Raw genomic sequence first — 22,322 nt, 5'->3', positions numbered from 1 at the left:
TACATACATACATACATACATACATACATACATACATACAGGTGAAACTAATATAAGCGTGTTAAAATGAATTCTTTTTTACTTAAGAAATATATTACAGTATATTTATAGTTGTACAATAAAAATAATAATTTAGTATAATAACAATTGATCACTTGTGACTAATATTATTTAAAATAAAAAATATATTTATAATATTACTTTAAAACTAATAGATATAAAAAATATTTAACTCGAAAAGCTAAAAAAAAAAATTACTAAAAAATTAAGTATACAATGTACTATCATGACTGCTAAACACATATGTATGTGTATAGTGTTAATTAGAGCTACATATTTTTTATATTTTTAGTTTTAAATTAATATTTTTTAATTTATATAATACAGTTATTAACAGTTAAAAAATTTGTTCCAGATTCGAATAATTATGATGGTATGTATATTAATTAATAAAATTAAGTAATAAAAAAAATGTATTTCATACCTAACATAAAATTGCAATAGGAACTTTAATAAAAAAAGTCTATATGTAATAAACTTAGGTTTTTTTAATAATATATTCTTCAGTGGTGTATTAAATAGTTTTGGAAAATGTCAAAGAAATTGTTACTGAAATTTTTGAAAAATATGAAAATAAATTAGGTGAACACCATAACAATGTAATGTAAGCCCTAGGGTGAGAGGATAAGAGATTGTAACCTGACACGGAAATAATGTAAATTTGTACACATGTACAAAAAAGTGAGTCAACACAAGATAAGTGGCATTCGTATGTTTAAAATATATTTAAAATTAAAAATAAATACAGAAGAAAATATAGTTTGTAATTATTAATTATCGTACATAGTAAAAATGTGTTATAAAAAATATATGCCGTAGATGATAATGATAGTTGTAGGTATACGTAAGACGTCAGAGAGCAAAAAGGAGCTTTTTTTTCTAGATTCGTGACCGGCCGCGGTCCAGTAAATAAATTTACTGTCCTTTGTCAAACTCTCCGAAATAATTAGTGCTATTTAATATTTTGTATCTAATTATCACCTTTATTCTTTTACTCGAAAATATTTTGAAAAATAGCGATTTAGGGGAAAATTTATAGTTGAGGAACAAAAGAATAATCAATAAAAAACAAAACTCCTAACTTGACAAATAATAATTAATAAGTTCGTACAATTTTTAAAATATTATTATGTATTTAGCTAAAATAATTTTTACACTCTTTCCTCATAGTTTCTAAGGTTTCAAATAAACAATGAAACGAAAAAATTAAATTAGGCACATCAGTATTTTATACTTAGATATTAGTTTAGTTTTTATTAAAACTATTTTATTTAATTGTTCTTTTTTTTAAGAATGTCCAATTTGTTTGGAAGAACTTGTCACAGATATTACAACGCATACATGTGGTAAAAAATATCATGAAAAATGTCTTAGCAATTGGGATAAAATAAGCAAATTCCATAATTGCCCCATTTGCCGAGGAATATTATATCCTGGTAAGTATTATGATTACAATGTTTCATACATCACCGACCATCTCACCACTATCACTAAAATTTCTATTTTTCCCCATTTACGGACATTATCACATTGTGAACTATAACATTTTTCTTTGTTTTTAACATATAGAACGTCTTTAAATATTTAATTTTATATAGGTTAAAAATTGTTTCCTTCAAACCCATTTCTACGATTAACTTTCAAAAACTCATATCGGTGTATTTATAAAAAAGTTGTAACAAACTTAGATTATAATAAAAATAAATAAAGAAATATCAGAATTTTGAACCAAACTAATTTTTCCTTAATAAAAAAAATCCAAAATTATTTTTTTTAATTTATAAGAACAAAGCCTTAAAATAAATACATTTTTTTTTTATTATTTTTATTTTTGTGTCTGTTATCATTTTTTCTCAGCTCACACTAAACCAATTTTTCTCAACGATACATCAAAAGATCACAAAGCGTATCTAGTTGAAAATATTGCTCTATTGAAAACATTTCCTTCATTCTCCCTAAAGGGGGGAAATCTCCTAATAATTACAAATTTAAAAATCGCTAATTTTTTAATTTTTTTTTATTTAAAACTGCCTAACTTTTTATAAATGTATATACAAATAAATAATATAAATATACATTTTTTTAGATAAAATAAGTGAGTATTAGTATAGATTTTTTCAAGTAATAATTGAAATTCATATCCATAATTTCCACAAATCATAGAGCTACAGTATTGGAAAGATGTTCATGTATATCTTTGTTAATTTGAAAGTTCTAGTATGCATTTATATCTTTTTGCTAGCTATTTCTTTGGTTAATTGCATTTTTTTTCCTAATTCATTCAATTAATTAACTTTTAATTTGTCATTTATAAATAAGGATGCATATTTTGCTTGCGTCAAATTCAATTGGGCCTTAGGTTCCAATTTTATACTAACTGTTGCCAAGGGAGATTATGCATACTGTGTTACGAGTTTCAGAAAGATTTGCGTTTCAAAGAAAAATGTCCAAATTGCAATAAAACAGGAGGTAATAACTTTTGAACAATAGTTCTTTTTATTTATTAGCTTCGATGCGAAGCTGAGAAGGTATTGGTTTTACTATGATGTGTTTTTTTTTTTTTTTTTGTCTGTTACCACTTTTTCTTAGCTCTCACCGAACAGATTTCTTTCAACGATACGTCAAAAGATCACAAATTGTATCTAGTCGAAGACATTACCCTTCAAAATTGAAAAAATTTCCCTCGTTCCCCGTAAATGGGGGAAATCCCCCAAAAATTTAGAAATTTAAAAATCACTTATTTTCGATATTTTTTCAATTTTTTTTACTTAAAAGTGCCATAACTTTTTTAAAAATGATCGAATCAATATAATTTTTTTTTTATAAATACCTTAGATATTTACCTATCATTTTATATATTTTTTTTGTAAATTTAACCTTTTTTCTGCCCACAGAGGGGAATTTAAAATGACAAATTTTTCACAAAAAATTAACTTTTTCAACTTAACTTTTGAAAATGTTCCGGAAAGTCTGACACTTTTATATATATCTTCAATTAAAGCTAATGTAATGTTCTTTATTATGAAAAAAAAATTTTGACCTCTGGACTTATCTTCGTGGTGAGAATGGTTACCAAATGCTATTTTTGTGTGAAAATTCTCGATTTCATATTTTACATTTTTTACTTTAAAATGCTTTAATTTATTTCTTTTACCAATTACTTGTTTTATTTTTTATTTATTATTGATAATTATAAATTTAAAAAAAACATGTTATGTTTAAGAGAGCTATACTATAATTACTGCAATTTGGTATGCTAAATTTTTTATGTATTGAATAATTTACCACTTTTTATCATTCTCTTGGTATATTTTTTCTGACGTTAAAATCACTTGAATAATCTTTCTATATCATATTGCAATTTTTCTCTCCCTTTTATTAAAATTTTAAACTGAATATAAATATAATTTTTTAGGAATTTAATTGTTTTTCAACATATTTAATAATATAACCATTAAAATTAATTTCTTAATATTTCTCTTTCTCTGATTTTAATTCATGAATTGGTTTGGAGTCGTCATCCCTGACTTATATATGGTCAGTTTTTCTATTTATTTATGTATACGAGTTACATCTCGAAATGGAACTATATCTATTTGATATTTATTTAGAATTTATATTTGAATCATAATTATGACTTTTAAGACGCTGCATTGTTATGTCTGACATTTATAAGACTAGTAAAATATCCATTTAGTATAACATTTGTTTAACTTACTTTAGAATTTATTAAATATATATATTTAATTAAACTTGGAATAATTGTTTAAAAAATCTAACTGTTACTGTTATGCCACCGACTCGTTACACCTCTAGGCCGGGGCATTCAGAATTTTTGCCTTATAGACATGACTTGAATCTTAAGTAACTAAAATTAATGACAGTACTCTTCAATATTAACAGAACAAATGTAAATTTATTATCGTTAATCACAATATTACATAAATGACTATACCGATATTACTACACAAATTAAATATATATATATATATATGTATATATATATACAGGGTGAACCATTAAGGATAAGACACTCGTTTACTCAGTAACTATTGAAATTTTTAAATTTTTGGTAAGGAAAATATTGTTTGATTCAAAAAATACTACAATAATATGTAGTAAAACATGATATTTTTCATCCCTTCCAGGTTAAAAAACATTAACTTGATTTTTTTTTAAATGAGATCACATATTTTAAATTTAATAAAATTTTTGAGTTTTTAATTTAATAGCAAATGACATTTTGATTTTTAATATAACTTTATTCGTTTATTAGATATAAACACTTAAAATTTCAAATTTTTGAGTTAATATTCATGTAATATACAATAATATACAAGGGATTATAAATACAGGTAGCTAATTGATTTTTTATGATATTGCTATCACAGTCACGAATTGTTCATTATCAATTATGACTATCAATAGATATACTTTCTGTATTGTCAGTTAGTGTATTTATAAACTCACAACAATGTGCCTTAATACCATTGATAATAACAGTGTTGTGTACCTGCTAATATCGATGTTATAATGTTTTTTACTACATATTATTGTAGTGTTTTTTGAATCAAACAATATTTTCTTTACCAAAAATTTAAAAATTTCAATATTTACTGAGTAAACGAATGTCTTATCCTTAATGAATCACTCTGTATATTTATAATTTATATGCAACCTTGTTCGTTCATTTAATCCGTCCTTACAAAAGGAAAAGAAATGTTCTCTATGACATAAACTAGCGGATGGACATTCAAAATTTCTTCTTGTTACCAAAAAACACGATCACGGATTTCAACTCTGGGCTCTCGGTTGAGGCACACCACTATCCAGGCACGTAGACATGGGTGGGCTTGGCCCCCCTTAAATTTAATGTGGCCCAGGGCTGGCCCCCCAAATTTAAAATTCAATTATTTTTACGAATTATCAATAACATACTAGGCCTTATATACATTGAAATTATTATTAATTTGTGATTACTATTGAGTAATACAGTTATTATTATGGCTGCATTTTAATTTTTATATTCATAGAAATCGTTATTTGAAAAAAATAACGTTCTGGACGTAATAATAAATGGAATAGCAGTTACTTCAAACGTGGTTGTAGATAAATTTTTTTTAACTCTAGTCCAACAAATGATAACAAACTATCAAGTATCATTGATACTTATTGAAATATGCATTGATTAGAATCTAGTTGATTACAAAATTCCATAGAGTAATACTCTATGAAAAATTTTTTGATAAATCTTATCTTTAATTTGTTCTTTTTTTTATAATTTAGTAGTTATAATAGGTAATTTATTTATTTTTGTTAATTTGTTACATGCGTGCTCTAAATAATAGTAATGAAAATATGACTAAAAAAAAACTGGAATTGTTTTTAATTTTAAATAAAATAAATTTTAAATTATTTATAATTTACATTTATTTTCAAAATTATTTATAAATTATTTGTTATTTATATTTAGGTACAAATTATTTTTTCTTAATAGCTTAAAAAATGAAAAATTAAATCAGCTTATGTTCACATCATTATTTTATTAGCTTCGATGCAAAGCTAAGAATTGGTTTTACTATGATGTTGAATAATGATAATTAGTATAAACCAATAGTACTATTAAGGTTAGTATTAAGGGTGTAATAAATTAGTAGTAATATGTATTTAGGGAGCAGAATAATAATAATTGGTAATAAAGGGAGAGAAAATAGGAATAATTAGTAATTAAATTTGTGAGATGCAGATATTTAAGGGTAATAATTAGTAATTCAGGTTGTGAAATATAGTAATTAAGGGAGAGAAAAATAGTATCTAAGGGTAATTAATATTTAAGGGTGAATAATAAAGAGGAATTAGGGGTTATACTAAAAGTTAGGGGAGGTATTAATTAAGGGGGTATGCTAAAGGAGTAGTTAGGAGGAGTTACGTAATTTAGGGGTATACTAAAAGAGTAGTTAGGGGGAGTTATGTAATTTAGGGGTATACTAAAGGAGTAGTTAGGGGGAGTTATGTAATTAAGGGTGTGTTTTTATTAATTTGTAGATTCTGTAATTTTTAATTAATAATATATATAGTGTTCTATGACTNGGAGTAGTTAGGGGAGTTATGTAATTTAGGGGTATACTAAAGGAGTAGTTAGGGTGAGTTATGTAATTAAGGGTGTGTTTTTATTAATTTGTAGATTCTGTAATTTTTAATTAATAATATATATAGTGTTCTATGACTATATTTTTTTGTATCTGTGAACGCTCAATCTCAGCTCTCGCTGGACCGATTTTGATGAACATAACATCAAAAGATCACAAATGGCATCTAGTAAGATATTACCTACAAAAATTGAAAACGTTTCTTTCGTACGCTGTAAATTTACCCCATTTACAGGGTAAGATCCTCCAAAAAATTACAAATGTAAAAATCGCTAATTTTTGACATTTAAAAATTTTTTTTTTACTTAAAACTGCATTAAATTTCTAAAAATGGCCGAATCTATATAATTTTTTTTATAGATGCATGATTTCTTTACCTATCATTTGGTATATTTTTTTTATAAATCTGACTTTTTACCTGTCTACAGGGAAGGATTCAAAATGACAACTTTTTCACAAAAAATTTACTTTTTCAACTTAAATTTTGAAAGTGTTCCGGAAAGTCTGACACTTTTATATATATCTTAAATTAAAGCTAATGTAATATACTTTATCATGGAAAAAAAAAATTCGGACTTTATTTTATCTTCAAGGTGAAAATGGCTACCAAATGCTATTATTGTGTGAAAATTCTCAATTTTATTTTTTACATTTTTAACATTATAATGCTATAACTTATTGAAAAGCGTATGGATCAACATAATTTTTCTATGGGAAATACTATTTTTTTATAATCTCTTTTTCATTGGACATACTTTATCTTAATCAGGATATTAATAAGGAACTAGCAGATTATGTAGCTTTTGGAATAATCTACCAATTTTTTAAAATTAAACACTATCTAAAGATTTGCATCGAAGTGTTTTTTTTTATAGTGATTTTAATCATTGTCAGATATCATTATACTTGATCCAACTATGCCACGTCATTACTGTGCTATGACCCCCCTGTGCTGGGTTTTTTATAATACTGTAATAATTAGTATACTTTATACGAAAACAATTTGTTTTTAACCAACCAATGGTAAAATTTTGAACTTGTAAGATTCATAGAATGGGATACTGCCTAAGGAGGAGTGGAGGGAGCCCCCCTAAAAGCTTTTCATGGGAAACAAATTATGGAAAATGATACAAGGGCCCAAAACGTGCCTGCCACTATCCGTATTAGGATCGTCCACGTATTATGCGCCAAACTCGCTCGCCGTACACACACGCGCGACAATTTATATTGTGTTAATAGGTGGTGCGCAAGTGGAGCTGCATTTGATAGGTGACCAAACAGTTACCACTTTTTCTCAACTCTGACTCATCCAACTTCTTTCAACGATACGTCAAAAGATCACAAATCGTTTCTAGTTGAAGACATTACCCTCAAAAAGTTTTCCCTCGTTCCCCGTAAATAGTGAAAATTCCCCAAAAATTTATGATTTTTAATATCGGTAAATGTCAACATTTTTTAAACTTTTTTTTTCTAAAAATTTCCATTTTGCAACTTTTTGAAATATTAACAATTTAAAATAATTTTTTTTTATATTGTAACCTTAGATATTTTTCTTTCATTTGATATAAATGTTTTGAAAATCTGACCCTTTATCTGCCTAGAGGGGTGATTCAAAATAGTAACTTTTGCACAAAAATTAAATTTTTTTAACCTAAATTTTGAAAATGTTCCGGAAATACTCTCAGCTACAAACATAACTTAAAATAAAGATAATGTTATGCAATATAAGTTAAAAAAAATCATTTTCATGAATATTATATAAAACTTATCGAGATAGAATATAAAGTTAAACTTATTTCAATTTATTTTTCTTTTGATTCGAAAAAATTAATTTTAACATTTAAATCAGCTTAAATTGCCAATTTTATCAAAAAACGAATGCGACGAACGTTTGCGATTCTGTTATTATTATAATTTAATAGTAATTTGAACGCAATTTGATAAAATACAAATTCAAAGTACAATACTGAAAGTTTATATTTAATTATACTTAAATAAATGTTCTTGTATAATGTAAGTAAAACTCATTCACTCATTTTTTGCAAAGCAAAAAAATATTGAAATAAATAATATGGCTTTTCAATAGTTCAGAAAAAATATTTGATAATCCAAAAATATATTAAAACTTTGTAATGAATGTTAAATAATGGTAGTATTAATTTATTTATTTATAGATATTCCAGTGCATAAAAAAGATATAATAATTCCATGTGTAAATTGCAATGAAAATAAAGCAAACTATAATGTTTCTACAAAATGCCTTCATTACTATTGTAAAGAATGTGTAAATCATAAAGTCACAATTGGTGAAAAATGTCAATTTTGTAAGGCATTTTTAAAAGCTCGAACTTGGATGAGTTGGTTATATTAATACATTTTACTTCATTAATGAAAGTGACACACAGAAAAAAAATCAAATAGTGTAATTATTAATATCAAAAAATTGATTTATTGAACTTGGCTTCTTAAAAAAAGTATTAATTGTATTTCAAAATATTTTCTTAATTTGACTTCAAACATTTATGAAGCCACGAATTACTATCAAAATTTGCTTAAATTATATTACATACTAAAGGATTTTTATTATTATCTTAATTATTTTTCTATTAATATCAATTGTATACAGAACTTATCATTTATTAAGTATTTTTTATTTGCCTTAACCATATAAGAGTAATACTATTTTTTTAATGGTAACATATATTTTAACTAAATTAAATTGTAAACAATATTCAGGTGAGATCTTATATCTAAAAAAACATTATTTCAAATAAGTATAACAAAAACAAAAAAAATTATTGATTACCTTAAAAAATTTTAATTTAATTAAAAAAGTATAGGTTTAATTATTTTTAAACTCAGTAAATAATATCTTAGGTTATATTTTCTAAAACTTTAATAATTTACAATTAACCGAACAATTAAAATAATTACTCCAACCAAAAAACATGGTGATGTAGCGACTAAATAACTATTAATACAGAATGATTTCTTTATTATAACACATTCCATTATTCGCGAAATAAAAATAATTTAAGTATCCATTTGTTTTCAAGTTATTTGATATAAAAACTTTTTTAATTTCATTTCTTATGCCTTATTTAATTGTCAAATTTTTTTTTTTCAAATGGAAACATACAGGGTGGCCCNATTAAATAAAATATTTTATTTAACAAACGATACCACCGAGCAGCAATAACAATTCCGGCAATAACCGGTTCAAATACATATCAAGTATATAGAGTATGACTTTGATAAAGAAGAACATAAGGTACGTGAAATGAGGAGGTGAGTGACAATAGGCAAGGACGTGATTGGAGAGTTTTAAGTATTTAGGGTCAGTTGTGCAAAAGAGTGGTGGTATTGACGAGGATGTAAGACACAGAATTAAGTGCGGGTGGTTGAAATGGAGAGAAGCGTCTGGCGTCTTATGCGATAAAAGAATTCCAATGAGGTAGAAAGGTAAATTCTACAAGACTGTAATAAGGCCAGCTATGATATATGGTTCAGAGTGTTAGACGATTGACAAGAAAGTAGAGCAGAGATGAGAATACTTAGATGGATAAGTGGAGTGACTAGAGAAGATAGGATAAGAATGAGCATGTAAGAGTGAGTATAGGTATAGCGTCAATCGTGGATAAGGTGAGAGAAAATAGACTTAAATGGTTTGGTCATGTTATGAGGAGAGAAAAATCGCAAGTTGTAAGAATATTTATAGAAATTAATGTTGAAGGAAGAAGAGGTAGAGGAAGACCAAAAAAGAGATGGATGGGTGCTACTGAATGCGATATGAGTACAGCTGATGTAAGCGTAGAGGAAGTGGGAGATCGTGTCAAGTGGAAGTTTAGGATAAGGGTGGCCGACCCCAAGTAGTTGGGATTAAGGCGAGGAAGAAGAAGAAGATGAAGGTCGCGACCGCGATATGAATGTATAATATTCAATCAGTGTCAATTTCTATGTATAAATATTATCTTTGTTATTAATACGTAACTGTGTATGTACTAATGATTATTAAGATCTAATGGTTTGCTGTTACTAAATGAAACCCTACGCCGACGACGGCCACCAGCGTTATTTATATGAAAAACATTGTGTATTGTTCGGAACATGGCGTAAAGCGGTGAACATTGATGGATGGATGGATGACCCACCGTGTATCTTAAAAAATATGACTATGATACCTATACTATATGGTAGATATTTTAGGAATAGATTAGGAGGTGCAGAACTGGGTCGACTGGTGTTGCCGCAGTTATTAGGCAATTTTTTTACACAGAGGTACGAGTATCGAACATTTGGGGTGGTAGTTCATCCGCCGCATTAACCACTCAATCACTCTATTCCTTTATACACAGCTTCGTGTAAAATATATTTATAAATAGTTATTAAACTATTTTAACAATATTAAATATTGTCGTTAAAATATTTCAAATCAAATCCGCGGACTCGAAGCATACAAGAATTAGCGCGTATCCCATTTGGAAAATGAATTTTTTTAAACCGCGGCATGCGTAATAGGGCTTATGTTAAGCCGCTTAACACTAGTGGGTCGTTACCTTGGGTTACCACGATTGCGATTCAATTAAGTCAGGTTAAATCAGGTTACCTTAGGTACGGTTACGACGGTTTCGTGACCTTAAATTAGTTTGTGTTGGATTTATTTGCACCTCTCGTCTTCTTTGTCCATGGGTAGATGGGTGTCCGGAGGGGGTAGTGATGAGCAGAATTACTCTTGTTCTTGCGGTCTTGGCTTGGTCTTGCATTTCTATGAGACCAAGACTGTAATAATATCAGCAAGGCCAACATCAAGACTGTACTCAATTGACAAGAACAAGACCAAGACTTTTTTAGCAAGACCAAGAACAAGAACAAGACTAGACTTGCAAGAACAAGACCAAGACTCAAAGTGCAAGAATCTTGCAACAACAAGAATAAAACTGCAAAAGTATTGCACTCTTGCAAAAAAAAAAAAAAAATTGTTGTTGGTTAAAATCGTTAAGATTATTAATGACAGATTCGACAATATTAAATTTTACTTTGATTTTTATTGATTACGCGTATTGTTCAAATTAAATATTACCTATGAGCTGACGTTACCGANATTACCATTCGGACAATATCACGCCATCAGTTTTAAGTGAAAAAATACTTTATTTAAATAACGTCTTATTTTTTTATAATTTAATTTATTTGTTTATTTTTTTTTAATACCCCAAACTATTCATAAAAAAATCATCCATATTGTTTATGCTAATATTAAGTTCTAACTTAAAAATCCTATGGCATATAAATTAAATTTGAATTTACAAACTGAAGTAGATAACTTCGTTATTTAAACCTTTTAAGTAGAAAATTTTTACAAATATAAATGAATGCAAGATTTTGCAAGAGTATTGTGACAAGACTCACAACAAGAACAAGATTTTATGGGCAAGACCAAGAACAAGAACAAGACTAAATAAGCAAGACCAAGAACTAAAACAAGACTAGATTTACAAGTTTTCTTGTTAGAAAACAAGACTGAGTTAGCAAAGCAAGACCAAGAGCAAGACTATGACCAAGACTTTGACAGTCTTGGTCTTGTTCTTGTTTTGCTCATCACTAGGAGGGGGACGTGAATCCCCTATTTTACTCTAATAGAACTTCACAAATATTTTTATCTATTTTTAGCTTCGATGTGAAGCTGAGAAGGTATTGGTTTTACTAAGATATGTTTATTTTTATTATTTTTTTTTTTTTGTGTCTGTTACCACTTTTTCTTAGCCCTCACCGAACCGATTTCTTTCAATGATACGTCAAAAGATCACAAATTGTATCTAGTTGAAGATATTACCCTCAAAAATTGAAAAAAATTCTCTCGTTCCCCGTAAATGGGGGAAACCTCCAAAAAAATTACAAATTTAAAAATCGCTAATTTTTGAAATTTTTTCAAATTTTTTTACTTAAAAGTACCATAACTTTTTCAAAAATGAACATATCAATATAATTATTTTTTATATAGATGCATAATTGCATTACCTTACATTTGGTATATTTTTTTCATAAATTTAACCTTTAACCTGCCCACAAGGGAGGATTTAAAATGACAACTTTTTCACAAAAAATTAACTTCTTCAACTTAACTTTTGAAAATGTTCCGGAAGGTCTGACACTTTTATATATATCTTAAATTAAAGCTAATGTAATGTACTTTATTATAAAAAAAAAAAATTTGGACTTTATTTTATCTTCACGATGANAAAAAAAAAAAATTCGGACTTTATTTTATCTTCACGATGAAAATGGCTACAAAATGCTATTATTGTGTGAAAATTCTCGATTTTATTTTTTACATTTTTAACTTTATAATGCTATGACATATTGAAAAGTGTATGGATCAATACAATAGAATTTTTTATTTATATTTTATCATGATAAAATAGGATTTTAAAACATTTTTCGTCACAAATATATACTAAAAATCTAGACTAAGGTAAATTAGACCTCCTTCCAAATGTGGCTCCCGTATGTAACACTTGAGTTCAACCCACAGGTCTTGTTAGGGTGTGAACTTTGTTTTTTTTTAATGGAAACATACATTTTGAATTAATTATAATTAATAATCAAGCCTATAACTATAGGCTTGAGGTTGTTATGTAATTGTAAATGACATTTGTATTTTTTTAATATAACTTCATTTTTTTATTATACAGAACACATTAACACATCATATTATGATCATAGTATGGTAGTTTATAAGTCACAATATCGTAAGTTAACATTTTTAGATACACAAATTGGCAAAACAAATAGCTATCTGTCGATAGTTATGATTGACAATTAACGCTGCGTATCTGTGAATAGTGCGTCGTAAAAAAACAAATAGCTGCCTGTATTTGTAATCCCTCTCATATTATATATTTATTTTAACTAAAAAACTCAAAACTATAAAGTGAGATAATAAAGAATAATTATTTTATTAGTTGGGTTAACTAAAAATTTTTACCGTTGCAGAAAACATAATCCTTCATATTATTTATTGTGTTACATTTTGTATTATTATATTATAATAAAAATTTTTCTCTACGAACACCCTCAGAATAATGTTGAAAATCCGCCACTGAGAATTTTTAATAACTGGTGCCGTTATCCTAGTTAAAGTTAAAGATATCATTATATGAAATTCACCGATTAAATCTATAAACAAGGTTATTATTTATTGATCATCTTTATCAACATATAGGTTCATAGTAAACTTCTTAAAAACTAATGTGTATTAATTAGCTTTTAATTTTAAATTGCAATAAATCAGCCATTTCAACGATATTAATTATTTTTATATTTTCGTGAATTAAAAATATTTAGGACAATATCTTTAACTAAATATAATTAAGGTTCTTTTAACGTTTTTGTCATTTATATCAGTCCAGTGAGATTTGAGAAAATTTTATGGTCAGAAACTAAAAAAAAATAGTGAAATAAACCTTTCCTTCGGATCGAAGTTAATATAAATGTCATTATTACTTTATTTATGTAAGTAACCAGACGAAAAGGATAGGCAGTATAATAATCACCAATATTAATATATTTTACTTAATATTTAATAAGTATTATCAAATGTATTTATTAAGAGTAACTTTAATTTTTACTTAATAGTAATTTATGATAAAAAAAGAATAACTGACAATTAAAAAATTTACAAGTTTCATCTTTTAAAACTTATTTTTGTGTTATTTAATAATATTAAAAGAAAATAATAATAGTAAAATCATCAATTCAATTTTCACATTTTAAAATGAAGTTTCAGTTACACTAATAAATCGTTTTCTTTAACATAATAAGAATAAATCAGTTATTTCGTATAATTACTAGTTTCTACAAGTTCGACATCCATGTGATCAATTTTACTTGGCAATATTGATTTTGGCAAATCAGGTAGAGTGTCGATGACATTCTGAAAGTACACAAAATTTCGTTTTATTTAATTGACAAATAGTCAATAACAATAAAATATAATGTATATTAAAGATGAAAAAAATTTAATTAATTTTGTGAGAGATAGTTACGAACTTATACTACAAATGAACTTAGAAATTAAAATTTATCTTATGTTTAATACGTTACATTCGACTGATCAATGGTTTTCTTTTGGACCTTGTTAAATATGGTGACCCACAATGTTCTGACAAATTCACATTCTTTCTTTATGGTGAATTGACAGAATATCGTGGAACACCCTGTATATATATATGCTCGAATTAGGCGTTTGAATATATTTGTAGTTTTTTATTTTATCTTCTAATAATAACATAAATAATTATCAGCAGATATTTATACACTATAGTTTATTATTAAAGTAAGGTATTTTTCTTTACTATCACATATATGTTAATAATGAATTAAGAAACTAAAATTTGGGTAAACTATAATTTACTTTCTGTACTAATTACCTGTGAATATGATGTACTTTCTATGGATCCATACGTAGGATTATTAAAAGATGTCTTACGCTGTCTTTCATTATTTTCATCAATAGATTCTACACCAACTGTATCATTTTCAAACTTTACAAAATGTACTACCCTGCCACGAGATTGAAATCTAGCTATTTGAACTTCCCTGTAATAATTTGATCACTATTGTAATTCCCCTTATTAAATATTTTATCCTAAAACAATTCAATTTATACCAGTCTCCATTATAATAGAACATAATAGCTAACATGCACAAAAGTACAATTATGCATGTATAAAGAGCCATTTTACCGAATGTCAAGCCATCAATATCATATGATGGTCCAGAATTGAACATCTTCACATCTGATATGCCCAGTTTGAGATCTATTTTAAAATAAATTATTTGAATTGCGATTGTATAAAAATAATTAAGAAAAGAACAATGTGTATAATATTGTTTTTTTTTAAAATTATTTTGTGCTTGTTTTTGGGTGCGTATTTAAAATTGTTTATTTAACTGAAATCAAAAAACATATTCTATTTTATTAACTGTTATTATCATCTAAGGGTACAATACACTATACTAGATAATTACCGACAAATTTTATCAGAAAAATGAAAATATAGAATAAGTATAAAACAAAATAATAAAATTATCGGAGTAGAAGGAGGGTATATTTGATGTGTTTTGTATAACAATATCTGGTTACACAAAAAATGTAACGCTTAAAAATTTTCACTACTCAATCGGAATGTCTATATATTGTATAAGATGTGTGTCACATCAAAAGTTAAAAAGTTTTTGAAAATTACTAATTTTAAAAACCATAATTATTTGGGGAATTTTTATTTTACAGGGGACGAGGGAATTTTTTTCAAATTTCAAGGGTATGTCTTCGACTAGATACGATTTGTGATCTTTTGATATATCGTTGAAAAAAATCTGTCCAGTGCAAATTGAGAAAAAGTAGTGACAGACACAAAAAAAAAATATATATATATTTATAAAGTGTCCCACCTTGATTTACTAATTTGAATATCTCCTAAATTCGTAAATCATTGTTAGACACTTTGCATATATCAATACATCATGGTAAAATTAACCTTCTTAGCTTCTCATCGAAGTTTAAATTATTTGAAATTTTGCAAAACACATTTCTATATGCATTAAAAAAAATTCAGAGGTTGTAGGTAATACTATTTTAAATATCAATTTATAGTACCACACTATTGTTAATTTATTTTCTTTGTACCAATATGGTCTTAACTCGTATTTGATATTTCCACAATAATATTAAGGAATTTATAATATGGAGGGAGAGTTTCCTGATAATTTTCCAAACACATATTATTGTAACACCCCTCCACGTCAGGTGATATAGTGGGTCTTATTAGTCTAAAAACTATGGGCATCTATTATTTTTATCTATTATCTATTATTTGAAAATACCTCCCGATGATAGACGGATAACAGGGTAGACTAGGATGATACTACTTAGTAAAAAAAACTGAGAAAATTATCCCATAATTCACTATTTTATTAAATTTATTCGAAATTAGTAAATTAAAAAAAATACCACTGATAATGAACCTTTTAAATTGAAAAAGTAACATGGATATGAATTTTTTACTTAAATAATTCTAATAGATGATTTAGTTATTACATGAACTTGAAAGTTTTTTAAAAAATATGTGGGCTATTTCATCAATTTCATCTACGTATTTTGCATTGCTAGCTATTACTAGTTGTAATTTTCCATTGATTATTTTTTTTATATGAAAATTAAGTTCATAATTTTTAAATTTGTCAAGTGTTTCCTTGTTGCTTGAATTAAAAACATTAAAAAATGTGTTTTCATTGTATAGTCTTGGGTCATAATTAATCAAAAAGTAAGCTCCTGAAAAAGAGAAATTAAATTAAAAATATATTTGTGAAATATATAAGTATTGTATTAGCGAATATTTATACCACAAATCAAACAACAATGACCAACTGGTTTAATAGGGTTTACGCATCCTAATTTTTTACTGCATCGTTTAGCAACAATTTGACACACATCATCAAGAAGATGTTGATTGCCACATTCGCAACCAGTAGGATCATTACAAATAGGTATCGTCAATGTAATTGAAACTTCGTTGTTAGAAGAAACACTTTTTATCTCTTGGTCTCCAATATCAGTTGTTAAAAACTCGTTTAACTCTTTTTGACTAAACGTCTGTCAAATAAATTTTATTTAGCTAAATCAATAATAAAGACGTATTTAGAAAGATTTGGAAGAATGACAAATGGCGTTAAGTGACAAAGTTTGAATCCTCCCCTGTGGCCTGGTAAAGGGTCAGATTTATAAAAAAAATATACAAAATAATAGGTAGATATCTAATAAATTTATGAAAAAAAAATTTATATTGATTTGGTCATTTATAAAAAAAGTTATGGCAGTTATAAGTAAAAAAAAATTGAAAAATTAGAGATTTTTAAAATTGTAATTTTTTTGGAGATATCCCCCATTTACGGGGAACGAGGAAAATTTTTTCAATTTTTGAAGGTAATCTCTTCAACTAGATATGACTTGTGACGTATCGTTGAAAGAAATCGGTTTGTCGAAAGCTGAGAAAAAGTGGTAACAGACAAAAAAAAAACATCATAGTAAAATTAATCGAATCGAAGCGTTAAGTAAAATAGTGTCTTGTGAGTCAACAGTAGCGCAGCACGTGTTTATAGACGGCACATAAGTACGCGAGTGAGTTTCAAATTGTAGTAGACTACTGCGCATAACGCAGTGCTCACAATACACAGCAGTCTCTATTATAAGATCGTCATTTCCATTACAAACCGATATTTAAATACTTATCATTAAAATTGATCCCATGATATATTTATTAATAGTAGTGATAAACTTAACAAACAAATCTATCTAAGGGTAATTAACCTAGGTCAAGTGATTACTGATACATATATATATATATAAGATTTGAAGACTTTGTTAACTAAACCTGTTTTTATTAACGTAATTACGGGATCGTAAATGGTAAAGTAAAAAGTAAAGTATACTTTTATGAGCTCTAGAAATATTTAATGGCTCATATTTTAATATGTGGTCAACTGTATATTTTTGTTTTAAATGAAATCAATCATAATGCATTAAATAAATATCCACATATTTATGCTTTAGTGTGTAACCTGATATACTTCAGAGTGGCTGGGGCTCACTTGGAATTTTAATAGCACTCTTTGAATATCTCAGGGTATGAAAGATAATGTAGCTATTTTTGAAAGTTTAATATTGAGTTAAAACTATTTATATTTTGTTTGCTCATCGATTTTTGATTATATGGCAAAAAAAATTTCTGATTGTTTTCATATTTAAATTATAACCATCACCCCCCCCCCCTAAAATATAATGCACTCAAAACTACTTTTGTTTCAATATATAATTATCCTCATATTTATTGTTGTAAATAATACAGTATAAATCGATTTTCATGAATATTATTAATTATTTGTGCAATATAATAATTCGGTATTCATCCCAAAAAGCGAGTAAATTTTTTGAAGATCTTATATGTATTTTTATTCTTGGCATCATAAAATAGATTTGATCAGGCGTGATCAAAAAAAACCAATCGTCTTTCAGATAAATTAAATTTTTTTTTTTAAATTAGTCAAAGCCTGTATTATATTATAAACTTTTTGTGTATACATAGATCATTTATTATAATAAGCTTAACAACTATGTTAATGCTATATAAATTTAATATTTTCTTATATACTCGGGGTTTTTAAAAAAAAATTGTAAGAAAGCAAAATGTCTAAATTTTTTAAACATTAACTAATTTAAATTATGAAGTTAACATTAAGTTAAACTTGATTAGCTTAAATTTAATTATTTTTGTTTTTAATTAATCATTTTATTATTTAATCTTATTAACTTAAAAACATAATACTTTTATTTGACTATTTAGATTTAACTGGTTGAATTTATTTCATATCCTATAAAACAATTATCTTAAACGATATGTCATTTATAATTGTTATGAAGAATATTACACTACTCGTTAAACATTGTAATCCAGGATTAAGGTGGGCCCTATGGGTGGACGCCACAAGTTCTTAAACTAAAGGAGCGCATTTCGAGTTTTACTTTTTTGTCTTTAAAACTCTTTTGTTTTTCGTTTTACTTTAATGTGATATAAAAAATTTTGTGCAATTTTTATACAATTTTATGACCTTGTATTATATTGCTAGGCCTTGAATTCCCATTTTGTGAATACAAAAAAAATAGGCCCTTAGTACAATCAGGGTTTTATATAGTCTGTCTCCATATTGGCCTTACATCAAGCCTTCCCTTGGCTTTAATTGAAATTTGTTAAGGAAAAAAAAATTATAGATAACTTTTATTTTTTTATATTATGATAGATAGTTTTGTTTTTCATTTGCATATAGCTCTTTCATAAATATGGCTTTAGATATCACAAACAATAGCTTTAACTTAAATTTGTTTAAATGTTTTGATCGGTTACGATTATTAAAATTTATTTTTGTAAAGCTTAGTTAAATTAATCTTAATATTTGTACAAAGTACATTTGTATTTACTAATTTCAAGTTCTCATAACATACTTGGTTACCAAATTTGATAGCTCCTACGTGTATTTGGGCATTAGGAACACTGGTCGAAAAAGAATTGTGTGGATTGAAGTATACTATATCATGTTCACAAGGTATTTTTTCAATGTGAGGTGTAGCACTAGAAGAATTACTCGACCAATTATCTGGATCAGCCCATAACAAAGGGGATTTTTTTTTGAAACTTATATCTAAAATTAAATTCAGTTCTTAGTTACTATGTATGATATATTTTGATATGTTACATTCTTAAACATTTTTTTTAAATCAATTAATAAAAATTTAAAAAATCTTCTATTTTTCTACTTTATTTTATCTGCTGAGACTTTTGATATTTTTAAAATAATAGAATAATATTTAAAATTTTATAATTAAATTAAAAGAGATAATTTTTAATATTATTTAGATTGACGTGACGTTACATTATTAAAATTAATGAGCTTGTTCTACTACGTATTACATGTATTTAAATATTTATGTATAATAAAGCGAAAATGTAAAAAGTAGAACTCACTTTGTCCTGTGCACCCACTGTTCCCAAAAGCTTCATTAGACACAGATGTGGATACGGTAAACGCAGAATTGGGCTCAAGAATAAGTTCACCATTACTTGGTAAAATCATTTGACAAACATCCACTCCAACCGAAGGCAAAACAACTGGTACAGAAGTGTCTTCTTGGAAAATGGCCACGTCTATAGAGGATGGCATCTTTTCAGTCTCCCAGTTGAATGGATCATCAAAATCTATGCTAGGTTTCCACGATTTAACTTGTTGACCGACAACATTTGAGAAAATAACTAAATTATACGTCAAATATTATTTCGTGTATGAAGAAATTATGATATTTTTTGGAATGGATTTATTATATAAAATAAAATATTTCTATATTTTATATAGCTAATTTTAACAGTTGATAACTTGAAATATCACATTTAAAGTCCTGCGAAGAAAAATATCCTTAATTAAAAGAACATATCTAAAAGTTTTAGCAGTGTAAGCTTATGAAAAATATATCAATGATTCTTTTCATAAGTTCATTTTCAGAAGATTCAAAATTACCAGAGTGAATACACATTTAAAATAAATGAACACATTCAATACGTATAGGTATGTGTAATTAATTGAATTCCTAAAAAGGAATAGGTTACCTACTAAATAGGTATAGTGTAGGTTACTTAAAAAATTTGATATTTATAATTTCTATAATTAAATAAATCAAGATGAAACCATTTACAAAATCGGTCACGTGAACTAACTTACTACACAATATACGTCACATAGAAGATATTTTAGAGTGTATCTGACCTGAAAGCAACAGCAGCGGCACGATCGCAGCCTGCGGCATATCTTCTATTCGATGGTGGTCGTACCTGTGTAGACTTATATGTAATAAGTAATACTAATGTCTACGCGTAAAAATAAACGTTTTTAAATTATATGTAATATTATATTAAGTGATTCTGCAACTAGGCCGAAATTAAAAAGCTGTCACATTCTGTGAACAGCTGCATAGTATCGTTAACTATAATAAATCAACTAGCTTTATGTATAGTTATATGTTACATCTATTACTTTACATGTGATATATTGATACTTATGATTGTGATAAAACTGCAAAACGTTCAATTATGAATTCCCTATAGATACTATAATGTTTTGCTCTCAAAAAAAAGATAACATATTTTACATAAGCCATGTTTATAAAATGTCACGATAAATCAGACATTTGCGAGGCATATTAATGATATCATATTTTATGATTTAAATAAAATGTTATTACGAAGATAATTTTTTTTTAGTTAATTGTCAATTTTAGTATTTCAATAAGGTTGTATTACAATAACATATACTTTTTGGATTTGTTTTAATTATCAGTTAGTAATTACACAAGAAGAAATAATGTCTAATATGACAAACTTTCTGATTTAATTCTAATAATCTAAAGTATTCACAGTGTTGAAAATTTTACTAAAATTATCAATTAAATTGATTTCATCATGTATTTGTATAAATTTATTTTAAATAAAATATCAACAACATTAAAATAAAAAATACAAATAAATAAATAATATTCACGTCATCCTAATATAATTAATTAACATATTTGTTTTAATTTCTATATATTTAATTTATGAATATGATATAAGTACAATATTTATGTAAAACAATTGAAGACTAACTAGAAGTAGCCGAGATAAAGTAAGGACATAGATAATTAATTACAATATTTCTTAATATTTATTATGCTGTTATATTAAAAAGTATGAATCTAAAAATCTAAAAATACATTATAAAAATCTTACAGTCTTAAAATTTGTTTATTTTTCTAATTCATTGTTTAATCAAACTATGAATATTTCTAAAGTGCGCACAATCTAAATATTATTTTGCTTTTTGGTAACTGCATTCATGACATGTAAACGTTAACAAAGCGACTATGAGCTTAACTAAATTTACTAACTTATTTTATGTAGCCAATTTAAATAATGCAATATAATTATTTATATTTACATAATAAATAAAGTTTAAGCATAAATTATAAATGTAAATAATATTTGTGATACTCTACTTTTACAAAAAAAATTAACAAACAGTAATTCACATCACACGCACTTACATACACATATATTTCTAAACATATATTTTAAATCTTGTAAAAAAATGATTACTACATATACAAGTATTTATTCACCAATCATTAGACGGTAAATAAACAAGTATAAATATTTACTTTAGTGACAAAAGTATATTTGATTGACTGTCTATTACTTGTCAATATTTAATCGATCACGTTATTTATATGATTTAATACGAATTCTTACACATAAATAATAAATAAAACATAAAAACTCCTCAAATTTATTTCTGTAAAAAATACTCCCCTGTAAATATTTTGCAATCTATTATAGAAAACACATAATTTAAATTTAAAACCCAACCCAACTTGTACAATCTTTGGTAACTGTCTTAACGACTAAATATAACAATAGGTTTAATGATGAAAAATGACAACATTTTTATACGCCAGAGGTCAACTATAATAAGATT

At 26.2% G+C, this 22,322-nt stretch overlaps 2 protein-coding genes across 6 annotated transcripts in view; one reads left to right on the top strand and one right to left on the bottom strand.

Moving 5' to 3' along the window:
• Positions 1–8,848, top strand: part of LOC126904484 (uncharacterized) — an 11,630-nt gene extending 2,782 nt beyond the window's left edge. Inside the window, exons 3-6 of one of the 4 annotated variants that reach the window (XM_050683572.1) lie at positions 416–433; positions 1,353–1,496; positions 2,380–2,529; positions 8,384–8,845. In XM_050683572.1, the coding sequence (XP_050539529.1) occupies positions 416–433; positions 1,353–1,496; positions 2,380–2,529; positions 8,384–8,580 (509 nt within the window). In that variant the 3' untranslated portion in view covers positions 8,581–8,845. Of the gene's footprint in view, positions 1–415; positions 434–1,352; positions 1,497–2,146; positions 2,530–8,383 lie in introns of those variants that run through there. The other 3 variants (XM_050683563.1, XM_050683576.1, XM_050683584.1) reach the window with 3 other exon arrangements.
• Positions 8,849–13,844: 4,996 nt separating this feature from the next.
• LOC126904472 (protein amnionless) lies at positions 13,845–20,817 on the bottom strand. 2 transcript variants are annotated; one of them, XM_050683525.1, is made up of 8 exons: positions 20,580–20,817; positions 19,787–20,071; positions 19,267–19,463; positions 16,614–16,863; positions 16,309–16,542; positions 14,878–15,028; positions 14,639–14,807; positions 13,845–14,142 (listed from the first exon to the last, which is right to left on the bottom strand). In XM_050683525.1, exons 1-8 carry the CDS (start codon positions 20,617–20,619, stop codon positions 14,041–14,043), a joined length of 1,428 nt encoding a protein of 475 aa, XP_050539482.1. In that variant the 5' UTR covers positions 20,620–20,817; the 3' UTR covers positions 13,845–14,040. The 2 variants fall into 2 exon arrangements, with proteins under 2 accessions (XP_050539482.1, XP_050539492.1); XM_050683535.1 differs by having other exon boundaries at positions 20,535–20,634.
• Positions 20,818–22,322: the final 1,505 nt, after the last annotated feature.

Source organism: Daktulosphaira vitifoliae, unplaced genomic scaffold (genome assembly GCF_025091365.1).
Source record: "Daktulosphaira vitifoliae isolate Bord-2020 unplaced genomic scaffold, ASM2509136v1 Scaffold_1, whole genome shotgun sequence".
Taxonomy (NCBI): Eukaryota; Metazoa; Arthropoda; class Insecta; order Hemiptera; family Phylloxeridae; genus Daktulosphaira; species Daktulosphaira vitifoliae.
This window is presented reverse-complemented; position numbering and strand designations above follow the sequence as displayed.

What these genes read in the sequence shown, in the direction of transcription:
- LOC126904472 (XM_050683525.1), bottom strand. Translation starts at nt 20,619, where the DNA reads ATGCCGCAGGCTGCGATCGTGCCGCTGCTGTTGCTTTCAG. An exon ending in TCATTGTTGTTTGATTTGTG is followed by an intron (nt 16,543 to 16,613) that starts GTATAAATATTC and finishes TCTCTTTTTCAG; the next exon opens with GAGCTTACTTTTTGATTAAT. An exon ending in TTCTATTATAATGGAGACTG is followed by an intron (nt 14,808 to 14,877) that starts GTATAAATTGAA and finishes AAATTATTACAG; the next exon opens with GGAAGTTCAAATAGCTAGAT.